Source organism: Macrobrachium nipponense, chromosome 11, assembly GCF_015104395.2.
Source record: "Macrobrachium nipponense isolate FS-2020 chromosome 11, ASM1510439v2, whole genome shotgun sequence".
Classification (NCBI taxonomy): Eukaryota; Metazoa; Arthropoda; class Malacostraca; order Decapoda; family Palaemonidae; genus Macrobrachium; species Macrobrachium nipponense.
In genome coordinates, this window is record NC_061087.1 from 88,505,054 (window position 1) to 88,527,586 (window position 22,533).

At 38.6% G+C, this 22,533-nt stretch overlaps 1 protein-coding gene across 3 annotated transcripts in view; it reads left to right on the forward strand.

The window, feature by feature from the left end:
* LOC135207120 (uncharacterized) overlaps window positions 1-22,533 on the forward strand; it is a 52,114-nt gene that overhangs the window by 18,357 nt on the left and 11,224 nt on the right. Inside the window, exons 2-3 of one of the 3 annotated variants that reach the window (XM_064238724.1) lie at window positions 16,134-16,545; window positions 21,068-21,203. In XM_064238724.1, coding sequence (XP_064094794.1) covers window positions 16,190-16,545; window positions 21,068-21,203 — 492 coding nt within the window. In that variant the 5' untranslated portion in view covers window positions 16,134-16,189. The remainder of the gene's footprint in view (window positions 1-16,133; window positions 16,546-21,067; window positions 21,204-22,533) is intronic. The other 2 variants (XM_064238728.1, XM_064238719.1) reach the window with 2 other exon arrangements.

Sequence of the window (22,533 nt, forward strand, 5' to 3'; positions counted from 1 at the left end):
ATATACATATACATATATATTTTACAAATATGCTAAATTCACATTTTGCCACTGTTTTTTGTAAGTCTTATCCCAAGTTTGGAAGGTAAACACAAAAAACAATTGGCAGCACCGTAGCTATATCACAGCAAAACTGATTAAATATGTCAGGAATCTGGTTACTTTTACAACAACGAATATTTTCAAATGAATTATCATGAATATGTAATAAATATATGCAATTCTTAACCTTATTCTGGTCTTTTACGAATTATTTAAATTATCTACTGCACTCTTCTTCCTTCCGAACAAACGACATGTTTTCCCGGCTGAAGCTGATAAACCTCGTTGTTTAAGATTGTTGTGAATAAAGTGTCCCAGCGTCTATGGGTACAAGTGGTGTGCGGATTTAGCACAGGAAATTGAAAGTTTATGGACAAAAGTGACTGCAAACACTGAGAAGGCATCAATCTTCTACACATAAGGTGTTAAAAGTAAAATTTTGAAAGCGTCATAGAGGTAAGTTTGCACCATGCATGGCTATGACATTATTTTCTGTGATTTGAAAGAAAACACTTACTTCGAGAGGAAAGTAGAGGTTTCGATCTGTTATTTCCACGCTGGTTGGGTTATGACTGGTGTCTAATTCAGGAAGTTACTAGTATTGCTAGTTATTTTTTGGGAAAGTGTCTGTGCAGCGGTACAGTGTCTGCCTGTCCGCACAGCGATGTATTACCCTAAGCAACCAAAATTTACAAGGAAATACCCGACATGTAGCAATTATTTAGATTACTGGTACTGGTACCAGGCTAAACACTTCACCCATTTTGCACACAAACTGAACTGATAATTACCGAACCAAAGGGACGCTGTAGTGGTCTTCAGTTTTGCCTCTCCCCAACCCCGTCCACCCCCACCCCCAGCCAAGTCAGGTCACAGCACCCTAAGTCAGGTTAGGAAGGTAAGGTCTGGTTAGGCCAGGACAAGCAGTTTAGGAAAGGTTAGGTCTGGCCTATTCTTACAGTTGGGTTTCTTATACCTACCACTGTCTTCCTACTCTGCATCTCTCTGCATAGTGGCATGTTGGGTGTGCCCATGAGACTTCACCCTGGCCAGCTTATGGCACAGTGGCCTAGGATAAGTTAGGTTAGGATGCTCCCCTGTATAAGTATGTCTTTGGTCTGCTTTTTAAGCAGGCTGTGACCTGTGGAAATAGGCCTAACATATGGAACTCTAATGTACTATTACCCTTGAATGCAATAATCCACAGTATCCTAGTCCTTGGAGTAGGTAAATGACTGAACAGCGACATAGTGATCACCTCTCTCGGAACATGGCCACTTCCTGAAATTATTTCGTAATTTAGGAGAAAACACTTACTTCGAGAGGAACGTAGAGGTCTCGGTGTGCTGCCAGGATGGGCCACAACTCTTGACTGATGCTCATGGCAGCTAATTCAAGTACTCTTTAGAAGGTAGCTGCATTCCGGGATTGGTGGCTGCAGTGTCGCTCCTCAGTCATCTACCCTATATCATCAAGAAATAGGCCTATGGTAGATCACCATGCCAACAGTCTTCTTGCATGAAAAGTGTGCCTTTCTGAGGGGTTACTTATCTGATTGTAATCCTGTGAAAAATAGATCTTTTTGCTGCATCTCTATTTCTGGAGTTGTGGCAACAATGTAAAATAATTGTAGTGATTTTTGGTAGGTTTCTTGTTTTGAAGGATACTTTGTCGAGTTATCTACAATCATAATTATTTTTTTGTGGTCACACAGTAACTTTTGTAATTAAAGGGTTGGAGTGATACTGCTTGGGTGACTGAAAATGCAGTGATTTAGAAAAATCATGTAGAACTGTGAAAATGCAGTGATTTAGAAGAATCATGTAGAACTGATATTGGTTTTCATTATAAATTGTTTAGTAATGAAGTATTAATATTGATGTGTTCTGATGATGCCATTTTTAATGGAGTATGTAATTAATACATTTCTTTTAGGTCAATGGTTTAATCAGATAGGTAAGCATTCCAAAGTAAATTTTCATTGTACATAGATAGTTCATAGGTAGTTTCCTTATGTCCATGAACTGAGTACATTACAGTATTTATATTTATCATAATTTCTTTCCATTTAGATTATTATAGAATGCGTGAATTAGTGAATTCTGAAATAGGGCATAAAAAAGGCTTTTTGTTCATGAAACTTACCTGTCAGATATATATATAGCTGTATTTTCTGAAGTCCGACAGAAATTCAAAAACTTCCGGCACACACAGTGGTCGGCCAGGTGGTTAGTACCCATTCCCGCCGCTGGGAGGCGGGTATCAGGAACCATTCCCATTTTCTATTCATAATTTTTCTGTCGCCGGTGCTGGAAACACCTGTTTTCAGTACCTCCGTCTTAGGATTTTGGAAACTTCATGGCCGCTAAATATCCTAATTGTCTTTTGATTTATTGACTTGGATTTGTGGCTAGGCATACGCTATCTTAAATTGTTTTGAATATGATTCATTTTTGTATATCTGAATCTAGTTAGGCTAGTTTCAGAGGATGTTGTCTGCTAAGATAGGGTGTGGCTACCGAAAGCTTCGGTAGTTCCGCACTCGATATGCACGAGGGCTATGTGTCTTGCTTCTTTGTTGAGATTTGTCATGTAAGGAGTGTGAGACTTTGTCTAATTCCATAAGGAAGACGTATGATTCATATGTACGCAATTAATCAGTGAACAAAGTCAGGGTAGGCTAACCTACCTGTAGACTATTTTGCCTAACCCTGTAGTATGGCCTACGGGCTATAAATATGTCTCGTGAGGTAATGCCCTTTACGTTATAGATTCCATCTGTATCTTGGAATCTAAGGTGCTCGCTCTCCTATCATTGTGGTGAAAAGTGCTACTTCTGTAGTTGTTTTACTCCTAACCCTGTAATGTTGCCTTCGGGCCCTAAACAGTTTCTGTAGAGGGTATTGACCTTTCTCTGATACTCTATCGATTCGTAACTTAGAATCGAAAGTGCTGGCTTTGGAGAGCAAAAGTGAAGTGGCTAAGTGCAGTGACAGTGCCCCTTGTGTAGTGGAGGGTGCGTCAGATCGGCCTTATTTCGCCTCTAGGCCGGGACCTCTGCTTGACTCCCAGGAACAGGGAGAGAGCATGTCGAAAGCCGAAGGAGGGTTACGAGGAACTCCCACCGATCTGACGTGCCTTCGGCAGACCTGAAGTTACTCCCAGGCTGCCAAAGTGCGTGCACGAATCCTGAAGGATTGCTTCTCGTCCTCCGAAGCGTCCTCCCTGCGCAGGGTTTGGAGCTTTCGGAAGGACTCGCGCCCTCTAAATAGAAGCTTTATAGAAGAGGACGTTTCACGTCCTCTCTCTCTCTCTCGTCATGCGTTGCAGTGAGAAGTAAGAAGGCGAACGTCGCCTGAACTCGTGTACGTCTTTTCCACCGAGAAAAGGGAAAGCAAGTCATATTAGCAGGACGCTTTTGAGCGCGGACGTCCTAGCTTTGTTGCTGTGAGAATAAGAAGGCGTTCCCTCGCCCCGCGTATTCTCACACGATCAACCCTTCACCTGAGACTGCTTCGTGCAGTCGGTTTTCTCTCCGAGATGTCTAATGCTCTTCCCTGAAGGCAGTTTCGCTTGCATTGACGCCTGTCAGGAGCGTGACGCTTTTCTGCACGCTTTTTTTTTTTTTGACGCTCGGCTTGGACGGGACGTTCGGATGGACGCCAGGCGCGCGCGCGGGTGCACGCCAAGCGCGCACCAGTAGACGCCGAGGCCGAGCGCACGCCAGTGGATACCGAGCGCGAGCGGCGCGCCGAGAGTGCTCGCTGCTCGCCAGTGGACGCCGAGCGGGCGCGCGCCGAGTGCTCGCTGCTCGCCAATGGACGCCGAGCGTGCTCGCTGCTAGTCGGTGGACGCCGAGCGCGCACGCCAGGTGTGTCGCCTGGCTGAACGTTTCTGTTGAAGTCTTCAAGCTGATTTGGGCCTAAAGATTTTTTACCTAACTTCGGTGATCCCTTCTACATCGCCGGCGAAGAATGTGAAGTAAGCAGTGCTTCGGAGGAAGCTTAAAGTGAAAAGGCAACTTCGTTTTCGAAACCCAGCAAGACCATGGGTTTCGTGAATTATAGAGGTCTTTGTCAGTAATATTGCTTTTCGTAAAGTCCAGGATTGGATGGAGTTATGGAAAGCTCAAGGAAAGATCTCTTTTTCTCTACCGCAGTCAAGACTTTGCGGTAAGGCAGCTATGGGTTATGTAAAAGCTCGACGTCCTGCACGTCAGGACTCTCGGCTACGTTCAGTAGGATTCTTGCAAAGGCACTCATCAAAAGGAGGAAAGCGCAAGACAGGACTTCCTTTGCCATACTGCCAATAAATTTTGATACGGGAGAGGAAGCTGGTTGGAGAGTTTCTTCCTCTTCCCAGGATAATTTTGCAAGCTTTTTAGCCCATCTGAAAGGGCTTTTCAGATGATAGATTTTGTTAGTTCCTAGTCGGGACTTACGCTGCCGAATTGAACATCGTCGTTCTACCTGTCGTAAGCCGTCTCTTAACAGGATTCTTGCCCCTTCCTCGTTTGAGACGGGTGGGGAATCGAAAATAAAATGGCTCGACTTCCTGGATTACGTTTTGTCAATTCAGTGAATTTCCCCCATTGACAATATACTATCGTTTTGTCAAGTAAGTGGGTATCCCCTCATTGACAAATTATCTCTTTGTCCCGTAAATGGGTTAGTTCTCATTGACAAACTTCTCATTAACTTTATATTGCGTAAGCGGATAAGCTCTTATTGACAAGATTCGGAAGAGCTCTCATTCATCATTCGCAGACTCGTACAAGAAATAGACTTGTAGACTACGTCAATGAACGCTTATGTCCAATAACATAAGAAGCTTGAGCTGTCCGCTTCAATTCTCTTGAGTTTTGTTTATGAAACTTGCCTGTCAGATATGTATGTAGCTGTATTTCCGAATTCAGCTATAGTATATATGTCTGCCAGGTAAGTATGAAAAAACTTTATTGCAATATAATATCATATTTTGCCTTGCGTTATTTTACTACTGGTTGGCTCAAGTCATATACGCTTGCTGTAGTTACCTCTTCGGATGGCAACCGAGAGGTCTATTGTCTATTAATTTAAGGACATTTAATCGTTACTCCCTGCAGCCTTCCAGGAGTTTCCGATTTATCTTTTACCGTTGTATGGTAGTGTATGACGACACAAACGCATCTATATATTTAGCGTTTTCTGTTTCGCTTAAATATACCAGCTTGAGAGTCTCTTTATGCTAAAAAATTACGGACCTATTTCTTCGTAGAATAGGGTAGCTGGCAACCCAGGCATAAAGTTAAGAGACGACGATCGTAAGCTGCTGCTGTCACTGTCCTCTCCGCCAGTCCAAACGAGGCAGTACCAGCTCGTTCGCTGTCATGCGCTGTAGGTTACGTCTCTCTCTCCTGCGGGATTGACTGACTAACCGTATCTCTGTGCTGGCAGTTACGTCTCTCTCTCTGCGGGATTGACTGACTAGCTGTATCTCTGCCCTACAATCACGGACTTTAGCCTTAGATTGAGGGGATTTCTTACATGAATGAATAAACATTGCATTCGTTTTGCCTTACTATGTTCTCAGAGATATCTCTTACTCCTTTCGGTGCTCGTTACCGCACGGTATAGGGACTACGAGTCTACCGCAACAGTTCACTATTATATGCTCTCCTGCTTAGGCAAAGCGCAGCCTTTTTAGGGAAGTAAACATACTGTGTGAGGGAATGGATGAGCTTGCTGGGGACCATTTTCCTTCCTAAAGAAGTTTGTTTCCCTGAATAGACTGCAATTCAGACCTCTACAGTTTTTTCCTACCGGGAAACTGAAATTTTATTAAAGATCTAGGAATGATTCTGAACATCTCTCGGTGCGTTTAGTATCACTTGAGGTGATAGAAAGAAGGTGCCGGACATCTGGAGAGGGTTTCAGATGTCCTGGATCATAATCTGAAAGAAGTGGAAGCAATTCTGTCGTCCCTCCAGTCCTGGAAACGAGTTTTTGGACCAGTGGTCCATATCAACTCTGATCTTCCACAGCTCTCTCATATCTTAGGAAGTATCTCTCTCGGTCCCTGTTCGGGTTTACGAGAAAGAGCCTATTATAACAACAGACGTAGAATGTAACGATCCTCTAGAGGTTCGTTACAGGATTGCAAAAGTCCGTACGAATCGTCTCGGTCGACGGCAGCAACTACTGACTTCCGAGTGGAATCTTTCTTTAGAAGTATGTTGAGAGTTATGGAGACTTTAGGGACGTCCTTTCATACATCTCTTCGCTATGATATTGAACAGGGATGGATGTTAGTCTCTTTTCCCCTTTTTCAAACGCTTAGGAAATGTAATAAGAATGATTTATACCATCACAGGGAGTGACAATGACGCTAATCGCCCCATGTTGGCCTTCAAGATCCTAGATTCACAGAAGGTCACGTCCTTCCAAGGACTTTTCGAGAGAGTCGGTCTACTTTATCACGAAAGGTACCTATAACCTCTCCGCTCTGAGTCTGACTACGTTCAGACTATCGAGATGTTGACAGCATAAGATTGCCGTCTTCCCTTTCCGTTTGAAGAATGGGATAAGCTGGCAGTCACAACTATTAAAGAATACGCAAATATGTTGTTGACGGCCTTTGGACTCAGAGATTTGCTTCTGTCAAACAACAAAGCCCTTCACGATCTTTGAGTTCTGTGGAATCTCGAAACTCGCTCACCATCTACTTTTTGTCTCACCTGTTTTCTCGGAGTCAGACACTCGTGCGAGATCAGGAGACACATAGTAGCCCTGAGTTTCTTGTTGACGAAGTCGGTTGCGTTTACACACCCCCGATGATCGTTTAACATGAGACCAGGTTGGACTGTCAGGCATTCGTCCTTCGGGACTAGAATCGCCTTTTTGCTCCTCGCTCCTTTCTCCTGGGCACCAGAAGCTCGAGTCGAGTGGCTCAGGAGTTGATTCGCTAACGACGTTGGGTTGCGTTCATACCCCAAGGTTTGCTTAGCTTGAATCGCCCAGGCAGTCCAGACACTCATCCTTCAGCGAAGAATAGTGCCTTATGGTCTTCAGGGTACAGCCTTGCTGTCCTTGATGCGTCTGACTGGTCAACTGGTCGGTCACCTGACTTTAGTACAGACTGACTGACTGTGCATGTCCAGATCGAAGCTTTCAATATGGAACTTAGAGACATAGTCTGAAGTTCTTGATGTCAAAGCATTCGAACATCTCCTACCTGTTAACTTCTTGCACGTGATCAGGAAGGCCCTTTTCTAACCACCCTAGATACGACAAAGAGGGTTAGTGAGGTTTTCAGCCATCGTCAGAAGTTTTGGCATTAGAGAACACAAGGCGGTGCGTTCTCTAAGCCTTCCGTTGTGGCCTAAGAATGGAAACCCGTCTTGTTCTTGGGCCAGGAGCTTGGAATCAAGGATGGCACAAGTTATTGGGCAGGAGCCAGAGAGAGTCCTGTGCCCTGTCAGGTCTCTCAAGTTTTATCTACATAAAACTCAAGAAAGTCGAAGTCGTACGGACAATCTGCAGTGTTCCGAAAAGACCAGACTTGCCCATATCGAAGAACACCCTGGCTTTATTGTTAAGGAGTTCTTTCAAAAAAGCTCCTTCAGTTGTTGTTGGCACAAAGATTTGAAATCTTTTGATTTGAATGCTCACGAGGTGAGGGCGCGGCCTCGGAAGCATTTCAACAGAGCATGGCACTCAGCAACATCCTGAGTACCATGTTTTAGCGAAGCAACTCTGTGTTCAATTCACACTCCCTGCGAGATGTGAAGATGGCATATGAGATCTGCTGCTCGCTAGGGCCATACGTGTCTGCAGACACAATCTTGGGGGCAAGTAGTACCACTCATCCTATCCTGTAGAAAATGGTTAGGAAGAGCTCTTAATTTAGTAGTTGAGTCGCCGACAACGGTGACTTCTTAACTCTTAAGCCTTAGTTAACACACCTTAACTTTGGCTAGGTTGGTCAGGTGGTGATATATATTTTTATATATATATTTATTTTACTTCTTAGCCCTCATGGTATGGTTCAATAAATGGTCCTAAGTCACGTCGTGGTCTCGCCCCTGTTGACAGATCATCTGGAGTGCACCAGCTATATAGGTCTCTACCTCGCTGGCAACTCTAGTAGCACAAGCAGACTTACGTGGCAATAACCACGAAGCCAGCAATGCTAACAGGTGGAACCAAGATGTAAATCATCTGCATGCATTTGTTTCCCAAAATCCTTCTATTCTGTCCCTTCCCACCTCCAACGGTGGGATTCAGCTATATATATATCTGACAGGTAAGTTTCATGAACAAAATGATATTGTTATGATACAATAAAGTTTGTTCATACTTACCTGGCAGATATATATAATTAAGTACCCACCCACCTCCCCTCAGGGGACAGTGGAAATAAAAATTATGAATAGAAAATGGGAATGGTTCCTGATACCCGCCTCCCAGCGGCGGGAATGGGTACTAACCACCTGGCCGACCACTGTGTGTGCCGGAAGTTTTTGAATTTCTGTCGGACTTCAGAAAATACAGCTATATATATATCTGCCAGGTAAGTATGAACAAACTTTATTGTATCATAACAATATCATATTCAAGTATTTTAGTATTAGATCAGAGGCTTCAACCCTTAATGGACGGATTGCTTCGCAGGCGTAGTAATCAGGTTTGGGGTAGTGGACGTATTGATTGATTTGGAAAGAGTACGGTTTGGGAAAGAGGTGCCAATAATTCTGTAGCCCATAAATTCACCAATGGCAACTTTTACACTGGCTAAAATCAAGACTCGGCAGTTCATGCAACCTTAGTACTGATCTTGACTTAGAAGGGCAATGTAGTGCCTCTCAGTCTCATATGACATCTTTTTGTAAATTTGCTCATAAAATATACCAAGGGTGCTGTTGGTTTTAGTTCTTGTCTTTTATGATAGTATGTCAGTTGTAAATGTAATTATGCAAAGAAAAGTGCAAAGAAATATTAGAAAAACATGTACAAAATACAATAAGTTACTGAATCTTCGTTCACGGTAAATTTACATAAATATTTTTCAACAAATATTGGAAGAATTTTTTACTGATTTTATTTCTTATCTGTTTTGATATTGTGTGAGCTAATATAATTATAATTTTATACAGTAAAACAAAATTACTTATTAGAAAAAACATGTATTAGTTGGTAAAATTTATGATTGTCTTGTAAAAGAGGGCCCACAAGGGAAGTTAGGGAAAATTTTTTAGAATTTTTTTTTCTTTCACCATGTGCATTTGTATATATTCCTCTTTCCATTGATTTTTTTTTTATTTATTTATTTATTTTTTTTAATTTGCCGACCTCAAAGTTTACCCGGCCTGTGGAGCTGCATATTGATTTTTTTTACCCGTCCACTAAGGGTTAAACATATGAATACTGTATCATGTTGTAACTATTCTACGTATTTGTACAGGTAACACACACACTACCAGCAAAAGGAAGCTCCCACAACGTAACCTTTTGAAAAAGGTAGTTCTAGTTATTATCTTTCCTCCACCAATGGTGACCTCTGAAGTGTGTTGATCCCTTTTCATTACTAAATCATTCATCAAATTTCTTACATTTGTGTCATGATATTTTTATTTTGTATTTTCCCCCTTTTGGGCATCTAAAATGATTGCGCTTTTTTTACCTTTTTAAAAAAGAATTATGGTTTTAGATGCCTATGAAAGGGGATATAGTTAAGAGGTGGGGGTGGGGGTAGGGGGGCCAGAGTGGGAGTATTTTGAAGGGTTGTTAACTGTACTTTATAAAGTGACTGCACTAATTTATATAAGTTGAATTGGTTGCATTTAAGAGATTTTAGAGAATGCAGGTGGAGAGTTTTTTAGCTATGGTAAAAGGAAGGGTTCTGATGGAATCTGATAAGTTCCAGTACTCTGCTTGAAGGCCTAAACCTTATAATCAGTCTAAGGAAATTATCTAAGAGAAAGTTGCCACTATTGTTTGGGAAAAAGTGGTAGAAGAGAGTGCACAGCTGGTAATGATTGTAACAGTGCTAAGTATAGGATACACAAAAATTGGATAAAAAATGGTCTGATACCAGATGGTTTTAAGGAAACCTGATTTTAGACTGAAAAGGTAGATGTTTCTACATGGAGATCACCAACCATTAGACAGAAGAGTGTGTTGACACTACCTTTTCATTTTGTGCTAAGTATTGGAATTACAGTACACATTCTGTTTTGTATCCTTTGACTTCTTATCCCTTTAGTAGGCAGGTGTGTTGCTTTCCTAGTGGTTAAGCCCCACCCTTCATTGCCCTTCTTTTCTTATCTTTGGACCTAGGCTAGAAAAATAGCATTACATAGTTTGCTGTTCAATTGGTCTTCACTCTGTAAAGGATATACTACTCATGATCCTAGAAAATGTGTAATGCTAGTTGCAATGTGCTCTCATCGTAATGTAATATCTAACATCAGTTATTTTAAATATTAAGAACAAAGTACCATAATTGGATAACAATTAGCAGGTGTACAAAAAAAAAGAAAAAAAACCTGGGTAAATCTCTTTAAGTTCCTTGAGTACGAGTTTTGTATTTGCATTAGTTGTCTTTTGACTTTAATACTGTACTGTAGTTGGAGAATTTTCTATTTAATTGGCTGTATGACCACCATGTATTTAGTTATCTTTTTTATAACATTTGGGTGTATTAATGTTTATTTAGATTACTCTTTATTTGCTTCTAATTTTTCTAGTTTTTGGCACTATTGAAACATTTTTATCTTTTCCTGTATTATAATGCTTAATGCCAAGCTTGATATTTTTCTATTTCGTTGTGTAAAATTTTCTTGGTAATGAACTTTGAGTTTGTGAACACCTTGAATTAATTAGTTAGATATCTGTAGTTAAGCTAATTAGTTGTTTTGGATTGCTGTAACAGGCTTTATATTTTTTAGTTCCTCAGATTAAGGATTCTTGGTGCAATGATGCAAATCTTTTGGTGTTCATGGAAGATGTTTCTTTGGCCGATAAAGTAATCTGTTAAAATATTCAGTACATTATGTAGTAGTAGTCTTTGTTTCCATTAAATATTTTTAGTTTTTATTAAGTTAATTTTTTTTAGGAAATAAAATGCAGTAGAATCATATGACAATCATTGTTAAATGGAAATGTTTCCAAGTCTAGACCAAGTAAGTTTTTGCTTGCACTGAATTCCTGATAAACCCAGTAAGCAGTAATTACACAGAAAATAAAGATATCAAAAGATATGTTATATTTATGTTTAAGAAGTTGTACTTAAGATTGATATAAACAAAGCAGTGAAATACTGCACAATGTGAGATTTTGCACTGTGCAGAGTTAAACAGGCAGTGTAATAAATTGACTGATAGAAAAGTCATGATGGATGCACCAGGCATATAGCAGTTGAGGAATAGCCATGTGACAAGGAACAGTCATGAAGGACATACTGAATATATAACAATAAGCCCTGTCTTCACTCATTATTAGCATCCGCTCCCTTTGTTTTCGTATGCACTGCTCCTGGTCATTTCTCCCTGGCCAATTTAGGGAAGAATCTTATCTTACCCCAGTTTGTCGGATGGCACACTGTCAGTTACCTGTCAAAGTCTGCTAATTGGGTTGTTGGTTATCAATAAATATTACTGTCATTGATGGCATACATTTGTCCCTCCACCATTGCAGACAATTATTATATGTAAGCTTTGACTGGTCAATACTAACTGTTGGTAGACCACCCTAATACGTGTACAGTAATGGCTAATACTGTAATGCAATTCCCATTGTGTGGATCCCTGTACTTGTGCGTGAAACTTTTATTCTGTTGCATAAGCTGGAGTTTGTAAGAGTTTTTTATATGGTTGGATTGAATTCAAATGATTATTGGATTATGTACAGTGTACATAATCTTTTTCACAATTACATATATTTTATGTAATTGTATTGTATAATACAGTATTGGTTTTAATTATGATAGCATATTCCTATTCTCTCTGTAAGACTTTTTGTGGTTTGCAAAAGAGATGTTATTTGCTTTTGCCTTAGTAGAAGAAACAAGTGCTTCTTATATTTTACATCCAGTATACTTCTGAGCCTACTTCCCAGTACTTATGTTCTCTTAAGTTGTGCTATATATGTATGCCTAGCATTGTTGTGTCTGTGCTTGATGACGAATGGCTGTGTGGAATTCCGTAATACGTTTGTAATTGTTACCGTATTTTCATTAAGAAATATGATACGTAGGTGACAGATGATGATGATGTATAGGTTTCTGACAAGTGTTATCATGCCCATTGCTATTTTTAGCACATTTGCACATGGTTAACAATCAGTAGGAGTTGTGTATACCTGACTTCCTAAGTTGATGGACTTGCCACAGTCAGATGTATTTGTATTTGATTAAGATTGCTGTTGTGATTAGAGCTCTGATGTAGTAAGTACGTAGTTGACAAGTTGTTTTTCCATAGATGAGTTATGGCAGCCACTACTGGACATGTGTCTGCATTGAATGGTACAGTACTTAGTCTACATTAGTGTAGTACTCAGGAGTACCAGAGTTTTATGCCAATTTTGAAGGTTCTTATACTTCTCAAGCACTTTGATGAGCAGGAAGAGGTTATATGCAGGGTTAGAAGTCTGAATACTAGAATGTGAGTAGTTGAAACAGAATTTCACTGTTGAAGTGGACAGCATAGTACTAGAATGGTTGGTTCTTTGTAATGGTACAAATAGGACTCCATGGGATTACGTTTCATGTATAGATGTGCTATCGGTTATTAGGATAAATGTGGTTAGCGCGGGGATCATATTACGAACATCATGACAGAACAGACTGGTGAGCCAGTAAGGCTGGAGTTATGGTCATGGAGATGGAGACCTTATTGTTCTATTAACAGTAAATGATTGGTGACCTGCAGATTACCAGAGTGGTCAAAACATGAAATAAGGGGTCTAGTACCTTGGTTCTCATGGTAATACTCAGTTGCTGACCTGGTTCATACAATCCTCATTTCTGTTTGATTACAGAAGGTAAGGCCATAAGGTTTTGGTTGTTCTGTTCCTGTTTTGTCAGAATGGTCATTCCCATGATTGTCTTTTCTCAGGGTCTAGCATATGGGTCAAATTGGCCATATCCTTATTTTGTGTTTATTCATGAGTTCACCTACTTCATTGTTAGATTAGCAGGCATCCCCAAAGAATTTCTTCTTAAATTAGGGGAAAACCAGGCAGCTTCTTATTTTCAGTGCATTTTTGGTCTCTTATCACCTAGCTGTCCAACAACTTTAACATCTGGTGAAATGTAAACTTGCCCAAGATCTGGTGTGCAGTAAGCTAATGTAGGCTCAGTCAAAGACTTAATCAAGTAATGTTTTTCTTTTTAAGACTGAATGGCCACCTTACTCTTTGAAAGAAGCAAGTAATGTCGGCTGGTATTCTCTCCTTGTAGGGGACTGCCATGATTTCTGTGGCATTTCTAATCACTTAAATTTTGATTTGGATGGTCAACCAACAATCAGGGCTAGAAATTTAAGGCTTATGTAAAATAGTGGATTATACGGTGTGATACGTTAATACTCTGAAACATTTCATATATAAGTTTTAAAAAGGTCAGCTGAATAGTTTTTCCTAGTAATAGTTGCAGTTTGAAAACTGCATTATAATGTCAGTTATTGAAAGAGTTAACTCAAAAGTATATGTGACCTCGTGGTTATGTACATTCTCTTAATTATGTTTGTGTAATTCTTGTCATTACTACTACTCTTAAGTGATGGCACCTGACAGGGAATATTATACCTTAGTGTAGAGTGAAATGCACTGTAAATCTGGTAAATGTACTGGAAGTCACTGGACTACAACTGTTGAGATTTTCTTAACCATTGCAACAGTATTATTGTCAAAGGAAGACAGTCATTAAATCCAAATGTGTGTGATATTTGGATTTTTGGTGGAGTTCCCTTCCCATTCTTTCTTTAAATTTCTGGAAAACTGGCCATTCAAATGTCCTGCGACATAAAAATTAGTATGTGAAACCATAAGATTAACCTCCAGATTTTTAATTAAAACCAAGTACTATACAGTTGATAAGCCTAAGAAAATAATGAAGATAATGCTTCACAAATATGTAGAGAGTACCTCACCAGTATGTTGCCACACAACTGTTTAAACATTACCTGTATGCTGGACTGGTTCTGGTGTGACTAAGGCACTGAAAGATATTCAGTAGATATGTTTTACTAGTAATATATAAAAACTGCATGCATGATTTACGATTGTAAACTCATAATTGAGCAAAGTAATTCTTGGGAACTAAAATAATGTTACCTTGCAGTAAAGTAAGCATTGGGTACTCAGGATCGTCTTACACAGTTCAAAGTGAAAAATGGTTCCTGGTCTCATATTAATTAAATATTTTTCATAGACATATTGCATGCTTCAAAGAGTACAATATACCACACAGGGCACATTACTTTGCTATTTTAAAGAGTAGACCAACTGAGAATATATGTAAGGGGAAAGAACTTGCATTTCCAGAAGGATGAGGAATGACCTTCGAGGTAGTATTACAGGCACAGTAAACTTACATTGAATGTCATGCGTAAAATAGAGAAATAAAGATTAGAGCAAAGAATATAAAAATGAACACCAAGTAATGTAATGTACACTTTGAATAGTATGTGTACTTGCTGGTAAATCAACAAAAAGAAAATAGAGCAAAACAATAAGTAGCATACAAAAATGTGCTTGAGTACACCTTCAGGCAGGATAATCCGACCAAAATTTGGAATGTTATTGTACTAAGGCCAGGCTGATGCCAGCTACTGGGTATAATGCAACCAAGTTTGATGTGAAATAACCTAGCTGCAGGAAATGATAGCATAATTACTATACTTAGGCATGGTAGGAGATGATGAATGCCTCTAACAACCCGTATGTACCCATTTTCCTCCTCTTGGTGTCTACTTTGTTCTCTTGCTGACAGATCAGGATCCAGTTGAAGGGGGCGGGAGGAAGCTAGAAGTTGGAGACTTTCTTTTGTGCTGAGTTTCACCCTTTTGAATATCCCTTGAATATTCACATTTCAGGTGAAATTGCATGCTCTTTACTGAACCGTACAAAATAAAAAGTGATGATTATAATAGTAGATTAATTTTAAAAAGAGTAAGTCAAGCTCATTTTCTGGATTGATCAATGATAATGACATCACAGAAAAAGAACAGAAGTATGACAAGGCAGTTGTAACAAGATTGGTGAACTGCATAATACTTTGGGAGTGTTTCTTCCTCCTGATACTGCTAGTGCTTGGATGTTGCGTACGTTCTCATTTGGTCTGGTCTTTGAAATACGTACTGAAGTATGTAATAGCTTTAGTGGCTGTCATTTTTTTTAAACAAAATAAATGAATGATGTAGGGCAGAATGCCCTTTAAAGGTACAAGACATATATTAATTTCACTAACCCTGACTGAATTTGCAAGCATGAAGATTAATGTGCAGTGTCACCTGCTGCAAGGTATCTCGTTGCCTTTCAAATTTTGTGACTCGTTATACAAAAGTTGTGCACATTTCCAAGTTCATTTAGGTCCTGTCCGGAATTTTAATCGGCATTAAATAATATACGTACTGTATTAGGTTAATCATTGAATTGTATGTTACAAATTTATTCCTCTTTCTGATTATTTTGGATATGTCATCACAAGCTAGTGTGCATTTCCATGTTGATCGGTAACTAGGGAAAGAGTGCTCATGAACATGTTTCATAGGAAACACTTCTCAAGTGATAAACGGAATTCCAACACCAGTTTATTCGAAACTCATCACCTTCCTTTTCATGTATTCTTTAGTAGATACAGTACTCTGTATTTGTAATCCACTGCATACAGAGACAATACTCTTGAGTACAAGTTTAATTACTGATGCTCTTCTAGAACACATATTCAAATTTAAGTCCTCCACATCATAAGCAAAAGGATTATGTTCTTAACATTATCATGTCTTTACAAGGGACCCACGTTTCTGAAGGATTAAGAATTGGATGCTTGTATAAGGCCGTGTATAAGCTGCTGTGTACTAACTTTATTTTCTTTCCCATATCTGCTGCCAGACATTTCGAGATGTTTGGTTGCTGCTAAGTTGGTTCATTCCTGTGCTTCCAGCAGTATGTTCGCTAAGGATTCAGGAACTGGGAGAGGAAGAGGGCAGTCATCCTGGGGAAATGACTGGAGAGGTTATGATAATGATTCCAGTTTTGGACGCAACCAGTCTCATGACAATAAGGATGATTTTCAACATCAGGGCTTTGGAAGAAACCTAGATCAGGAAGATTCAGATACTTCAAAAATTGTTTGCCAGAATTTTCTACAAAATAAGTGTATGCGTGGCAACAATTGCTTGTTTCTACATCCTCCTAATGCATCAGGTTCATCAAGTTCAAACCTTAAGAGACAACAGAATCCTTGGCTTAACTTCTGCATAGATTTCCAAAGAGGGCAGTGTCCATTCTCAGATGATTGCAGGTTAGTACTCAAAATTCAGAAGGCTTAATTTACAGGTCTGCTGAGTATAATGACCATGTTAGAGGTAACAGTCTAGTGTTTCTTATTACAGTCCATATTTCTCCAGGAGAAATTTATCCTCATATTTTAAGATTTGTTTCAGGTCAAATCAATTACGTGGCATACCAGCTGAGAAACTTGGGGCCATTGTATTCAGAGCAATTGAAAACCCTCGCTTAGCAAATGTTCCTGAGAGACATAAATAGTTACCCATACTCTGTCGGTTAAGTACAATATCCATAGTGAGCAAAAAAAAAATTTTTTAAAGGCGTTTTTGTGGATATTGCTTATCCCAATATCACGAATGTCATGAAAAGTTGAAGACATTGGCTTGAAGGTAAGTATCCTTTATGGGAAAAAGTTCTTGGATTCCCAGGCTCTTCTACATAGGTTCTTGTTAATTTGGCTCCAAAACTTTCAAATTGATTAAATGTTCTAAGCTAGGTTGTAAAAAAAAGAACTTAGGATTTATTCGGATTAAGACAAAAGGTTAAGGTTTTGCCCTTGTGGTTTGCATTTGTGTGAAGGTAAGTAGGTAGTAATACTGTAGTCCCATGAAACTTACCCAATGAACATGTCTCAGTATAATGAGGTTACCATTGGACAAGCATTCAAAACATTGGCAGTTGATTTTCTTTCTATTGCCTTTACCTTCCTATCAGAAATGTAATTGTCTTTTAGACTTTTTACATACTTTTTTTGGGGGGGAAACATGTAATGATGCATTTTTTGTTTCCCATCTACCAGTGCTGGAGTGTCCTTGGATTCTAAATGTAATGCCTCTGATAGCAGCTCTTTATATGAACAAGGAAATGCTACTGGTTATATTTTCTCTGCAGGTAATTAGGCTGAACAGACTCCAATACAAAGAATCTTGGTATCTGGATTTATGTGTAGCATTCAGTTTGTGTGTGACTGATTTGATACACTGTTCTGATCTTTTTTCACATCAGCCACTTGCAAGTTTTACTAAAAGATCAGTTCTTGGTCTCAAAGTTGGGATTTTGCTTAGCCCAAGTCTGGTTTGGAAGCTTTACAGAGCTTTGTGAAAAGGTGTGGATGAAGTCAAGTTTATCTGGTATGCAACTTATTCTGTAATTGTTACAGTACTCTATCGCCCTATTTATACTCTATCTTCTCAGGACTGTATTCCTTCTATAAGTGACTTATTTTTCATTGTACGTACTTGTTAGCATACAATTTCTGATATTTCAAGGAAGTAGTCATTATTTTTGCCGTTTACTTTGCTGGAGTTAGTGTTTCATTTAATGGTTTGTTTTAGCTAAGCTACATTCTTATGTTGGCTGAAGTTCTTGGTGTATCAGTGCCTTAAAAGTTACCAGTACAGTGTTTGATATTGATTTATTATGATTTATGATGGACAGTGTAGTAGGGTGTAGCAAAGTATAGCATTAGTACTCTCTTGGAGTTCATTTGGATTACAACTACTTTAAAGGTAAGGTGCATTCAGTGTTTTAGTTCGGAGAAAATTAAGGATTGAAGTTATTAGTATGTTTGTTTTGAGAAAGAATTGTTGAAAGTGTTGGCTATTTTGTAAAGTATGCTTGATATGCCATAATTTTTTATTTCTGTTTTTCTAGAACTTTACATTATGGAAGGGACTGTTAGAGAGCAAGCTACATTCAAGTGTGTAAAAATGTAACTCGTTATAAAGGAAAATGCATTGAAATGTCCAGAAAAGGGTTACTTAGGAATCTTGGCATATTGGTAAAAGCATTTTGTGTCTATAATCCTGTAAAAGGAAAATCTTGGAAGAATTTTTATGATCATAATGATGATGGTATCGTTTTACACCTCATAGGCTATATTGAAGAATAAAAATTTTTTAAGGAAGATTCTAGTACCAGTGGGCCCTGGTGCATTTCTCATTGAGTATCTCCTTTGGCTTAACCATAAGTTTTTGCAAACAAATTTTACAGATTTCTTTGGTAATTTCATTGTTAAGTTTAGCATATGGAATTACAGAACTCTTTGTTTTTGTTAAGCTAAGGCAGCATTCAAGGTTTTCTTTGGAGCCTACTTAATTGTTTGTAGTATAATGCAGTATGCTTTCGTTACCTTAGTAAATCTACTAATATGTATTAAAATTTTCCAGAATATCCCAAAACGTAAGATGAGCCTTATTTATAATTTGACATGATAAGACTTTGTCATAGGGAAATTTATGAGCTAAAGCCTATTGCAAAGAGGCATTCTGTTATTAAATATTGAGTGGAAGAAAATTTAATACTCTTGATAGCCTGCTGTTTAAGGTTGGTTCTGTCCATTTTGAAACGTAAGGTAGCAAGAAAATTTAGAACTCGAAAGCTTCATCCAAATGACTGGTTCTCTTTGTTCTTAAGTGAGGAATTAGAAAAGTTTTTCGGCAGCCAGATGCTAATCAAAGGGAGGAACGTTAAGAGATTGCATGAAAAGATCATGCCAACAATGTGCAGTAGTACTTACTCTGTTATATTCACAGTACCATAAGAGTCTTATGTTAGTTACAATGTGTGCATTCAAGGTTTCAGTTAGATGAATGGAGTGCATTCCATTTCTTGTGATGAACATAATCGACTAGTTTAGCTTAAAATAAAATTGCACTTGAAGAAATTACAGAACAGTAATGCATTATACATGTATTTGTTTTAATGTTTTTATAATTTAATAATATATTGCATGATATTGCAGTTATCTATATATTCATAACAATTCATTCCTATGAATAACAAGTACTATTGACTTTTCATTCTTTACAAACTCTTGTGAGAGAATTTTCATGAAGATCTCATAGCCAGTCACACCCCTTGAGAATTTAACATTTAGCAAAAGGCACAAGTTGCCTTACATTTTAGCGTAGCCTTCTTTTAAAATGTTTAGAACTCTTGCATTGAAAAAATTAACGGCTGGATGTTGGAGATGCTACAGTGGCAAGTTATCTGTCTCATTCTCTCTTTTAAGAGACTCAAGAATAGCTGGCTGAAGGCACTGGGAGATTGGTTTCTTCTGGAAAGTACCAAGGTTAAATGGAACTAGTTTGTTTTTATTATTTTTACATTGAATAACAAAATAATGCAACAGTTACACAATCAAATATTTTGTGCGAATACAACTGAATAAAAAGCATGAGCTTTCAGGGCATACTCTAGTTTCCCTTGACAAATATGATTGCCATTGCCTAGGCTAACACTGGAGAAAAAAAAAAAAAACAACCATTGAAATAAAGCTACTGGTATATCATTTTCGGACAGCAGTATACCATCTATTACAGCGATGTTTCTTATTAAGTGCACAATATTTAGATTGTAGATTTTCATGATTTTCTTAAGTAAAAAATGTTGAAATATTTGTTAAATTAGGAGTGCTGATTATAAGAAGAATGATCTGCACATTTATTAACTTGAAGGTGGTCAAGATCATTCTTGAAATCCTTCAAGATCATTCATGACGCTTAAGTTCCTATGCAGTAGACATTTCATACATCTTAGGTTTCTCCACAAGGGTGTTTTTAGGCATGATTGGATGCTTGAAAACAAAGTGTAGATATAGGATAGTATCAAAGAACAAAGGTACTGTAGTAGGAACTTAAAATGAAGAGTAGGTAATGTATACTCAGCGACTGAGTTGTACAGGTGCTGCCGGGCTGCCCAGAAGTTGCATGAGTATTGTAACTGGCAAAGCTTGCCTTGGAAAAAATCAAACTTCAAAAATGTGGTCTACAGTATTCCCAATGTTGCTATCATAAATTTGATAAAGTCGTAAATCAAACAATCTTAACTTGGTGCATTGTACAATGTAATGTGATGTTAGGGTGCGTCCACACTACAGTAAAACATGTTATAAACAATTGACAGCAACTTTTTGTCCATGGCACAAACAGGTTGAATACAAGTCAACGAGTTACTTGTCCTAACCAATGCTTCAAATGTTATCCAGCATTGGCCATGTTATAAACACTAAAAGCAACTTTTTGTCTATGGCACAAACAGGTTGAATACAAGTCAACGAGTTGCTGCTAGTCCTAACCAGTGCTTCACCGGTGGTCCTTGACTTGTTTGTGACCTTTCTTTGTCAGAAATTGTAATGGACAAAAACAGTAAATTTAATATTAACACTTAAATTTTCCTTATTTCATCATTGTTGCCTGATTTTATGGCAGTTTGTGCATAAAGGTTTTGAAGTTAAAGAATTGTTGTTTAAGATGTCTAAAAACTAGAGTTTGGGATAATATCTTAAGTAAAATCATGCAGATTATGGACATTTTTAGTCCCTCGGTTCATGAAGAAGTCCTTTCAATTGAAAACAAGGAATAGCTTTCGTAAAATATCTGATTGGAGAAAAACCTTCAAAATTTTTGTAAAATGTAGGGAGTATGTATGCGTGTAAATTTCTGAAAGATTAGAAAAATATGTAAGGCAAAAGTTTTTGAAGTTTTAAACATATGAAAAGAATTAATTACTAATTGAATTTTTTATGTCGACAGACAATTGCATGTCAGCAGACGGGATGAAACTGAATATCAGTCAACTGGAGATATTCCTGCCGGTGTTGTGGAACAGGCAATGTCAAAAGCAATGGTTATGGAATGGGCATATATTGGCACTCATCCTCATTGTAAGGTCAGTATTTACAGTATTGTTTTCTTGCTATATGAACTCCATTCAAATTCACATGTACCTATGGAAATAATTACCATGGCTACTTTCTGTGTGTAAGTTTCCCCTAGTAGCACACTGGATTTGGTCATTGAAATTCAGTAACAAGGTCTGTAACTGTTAGTGAAAGGTAGACCTCCACTTACCTGCAGTCACCAAGCATTTTTTCTGCCTTTGTCAAGTGAGGATGGCTTTCTGTGCTCCTGCCAAGTGCTAAGTTGCAGCTATTTCCCTGCCTTATCTATATGCACATAAACTTCCTGGGTTAGCATGGTTCATTTTGCAATATTTTGACCACATGGGTGATAGAAATATTACAGAAGAAATTATCTGAATATTGATTTTAGATTTTTGTCCAAGGAAGCGATACAGGTTATGATACTCGCTAGTGAATGCTGGGCATCCAGGCAACAGCAGCTCTCCCATTTCTCTGTCTGTCACCCTGCTACTAATGTGTACAGCTAACAGAGTGTCATGTTTGGCATCTGTCATTTCTACAAAATGGCTGTGTGCATCTCCTGTTATTGGTGAGAAGAGGAAGGCAGTTACTCTTTAAAAGCTTATAGGTAATTACCAAGCTTGAAGGCAGCATGTCCATGATGGCTGTTGCACAGGAATGTAGGTGTTCAGGTCAATGAGATTAAATCATCTTAAAGGATAAAAAGTGAATTAGAGGTGATCCAGATAAGATTCTATTATTCTAGGTGTAGGCCATGAGGTACTATCCAAGGAGGACCTGACTTCATAGGCCAGTGTTTGCACCTCCTTATTAGCACTGGCAGGCATAAGGAAGAGTATTGATAGATACTTTATGTCTGATTTCATGTTGTGAATCAAATAGGTTTATGATATGTCATGTAAGCTCCTCTTAGAAAAGAATCTCGCCTAAGGTACTAAGAGGGCATAAGGCTGTGGTTGAATGGTTGAGTGACTAGTTCTCCTTTACCTTTCCCCTTCTCATCTTTCCTCTGTGAGGCAGCTGCTCAGATTAAGTGTGTGCTAGAATGGGCACAGACAGAGATGACTACACAATTGAGTAACCAGTCTCAGTTGCTGTGGCTTAAAAGATATGACTGTGTGTGTGTATGTGTTTTAAAGCTGTAATCTTAACACTTGAATTTATATTGAACAGTTTTTAGCTACCTTCCCACTTGCCACCCTTGTAGGGGTCTCGCTTACTTCTCTGAGGTTTTCCTAAACAAGAGAGAATCTACACATTTCTCTCGGGTTTTAGAGCCCTGTCACTGTGGCGTCCTTATGCCGTACAGAATAGGAGATTAAAGGAATTGGCACT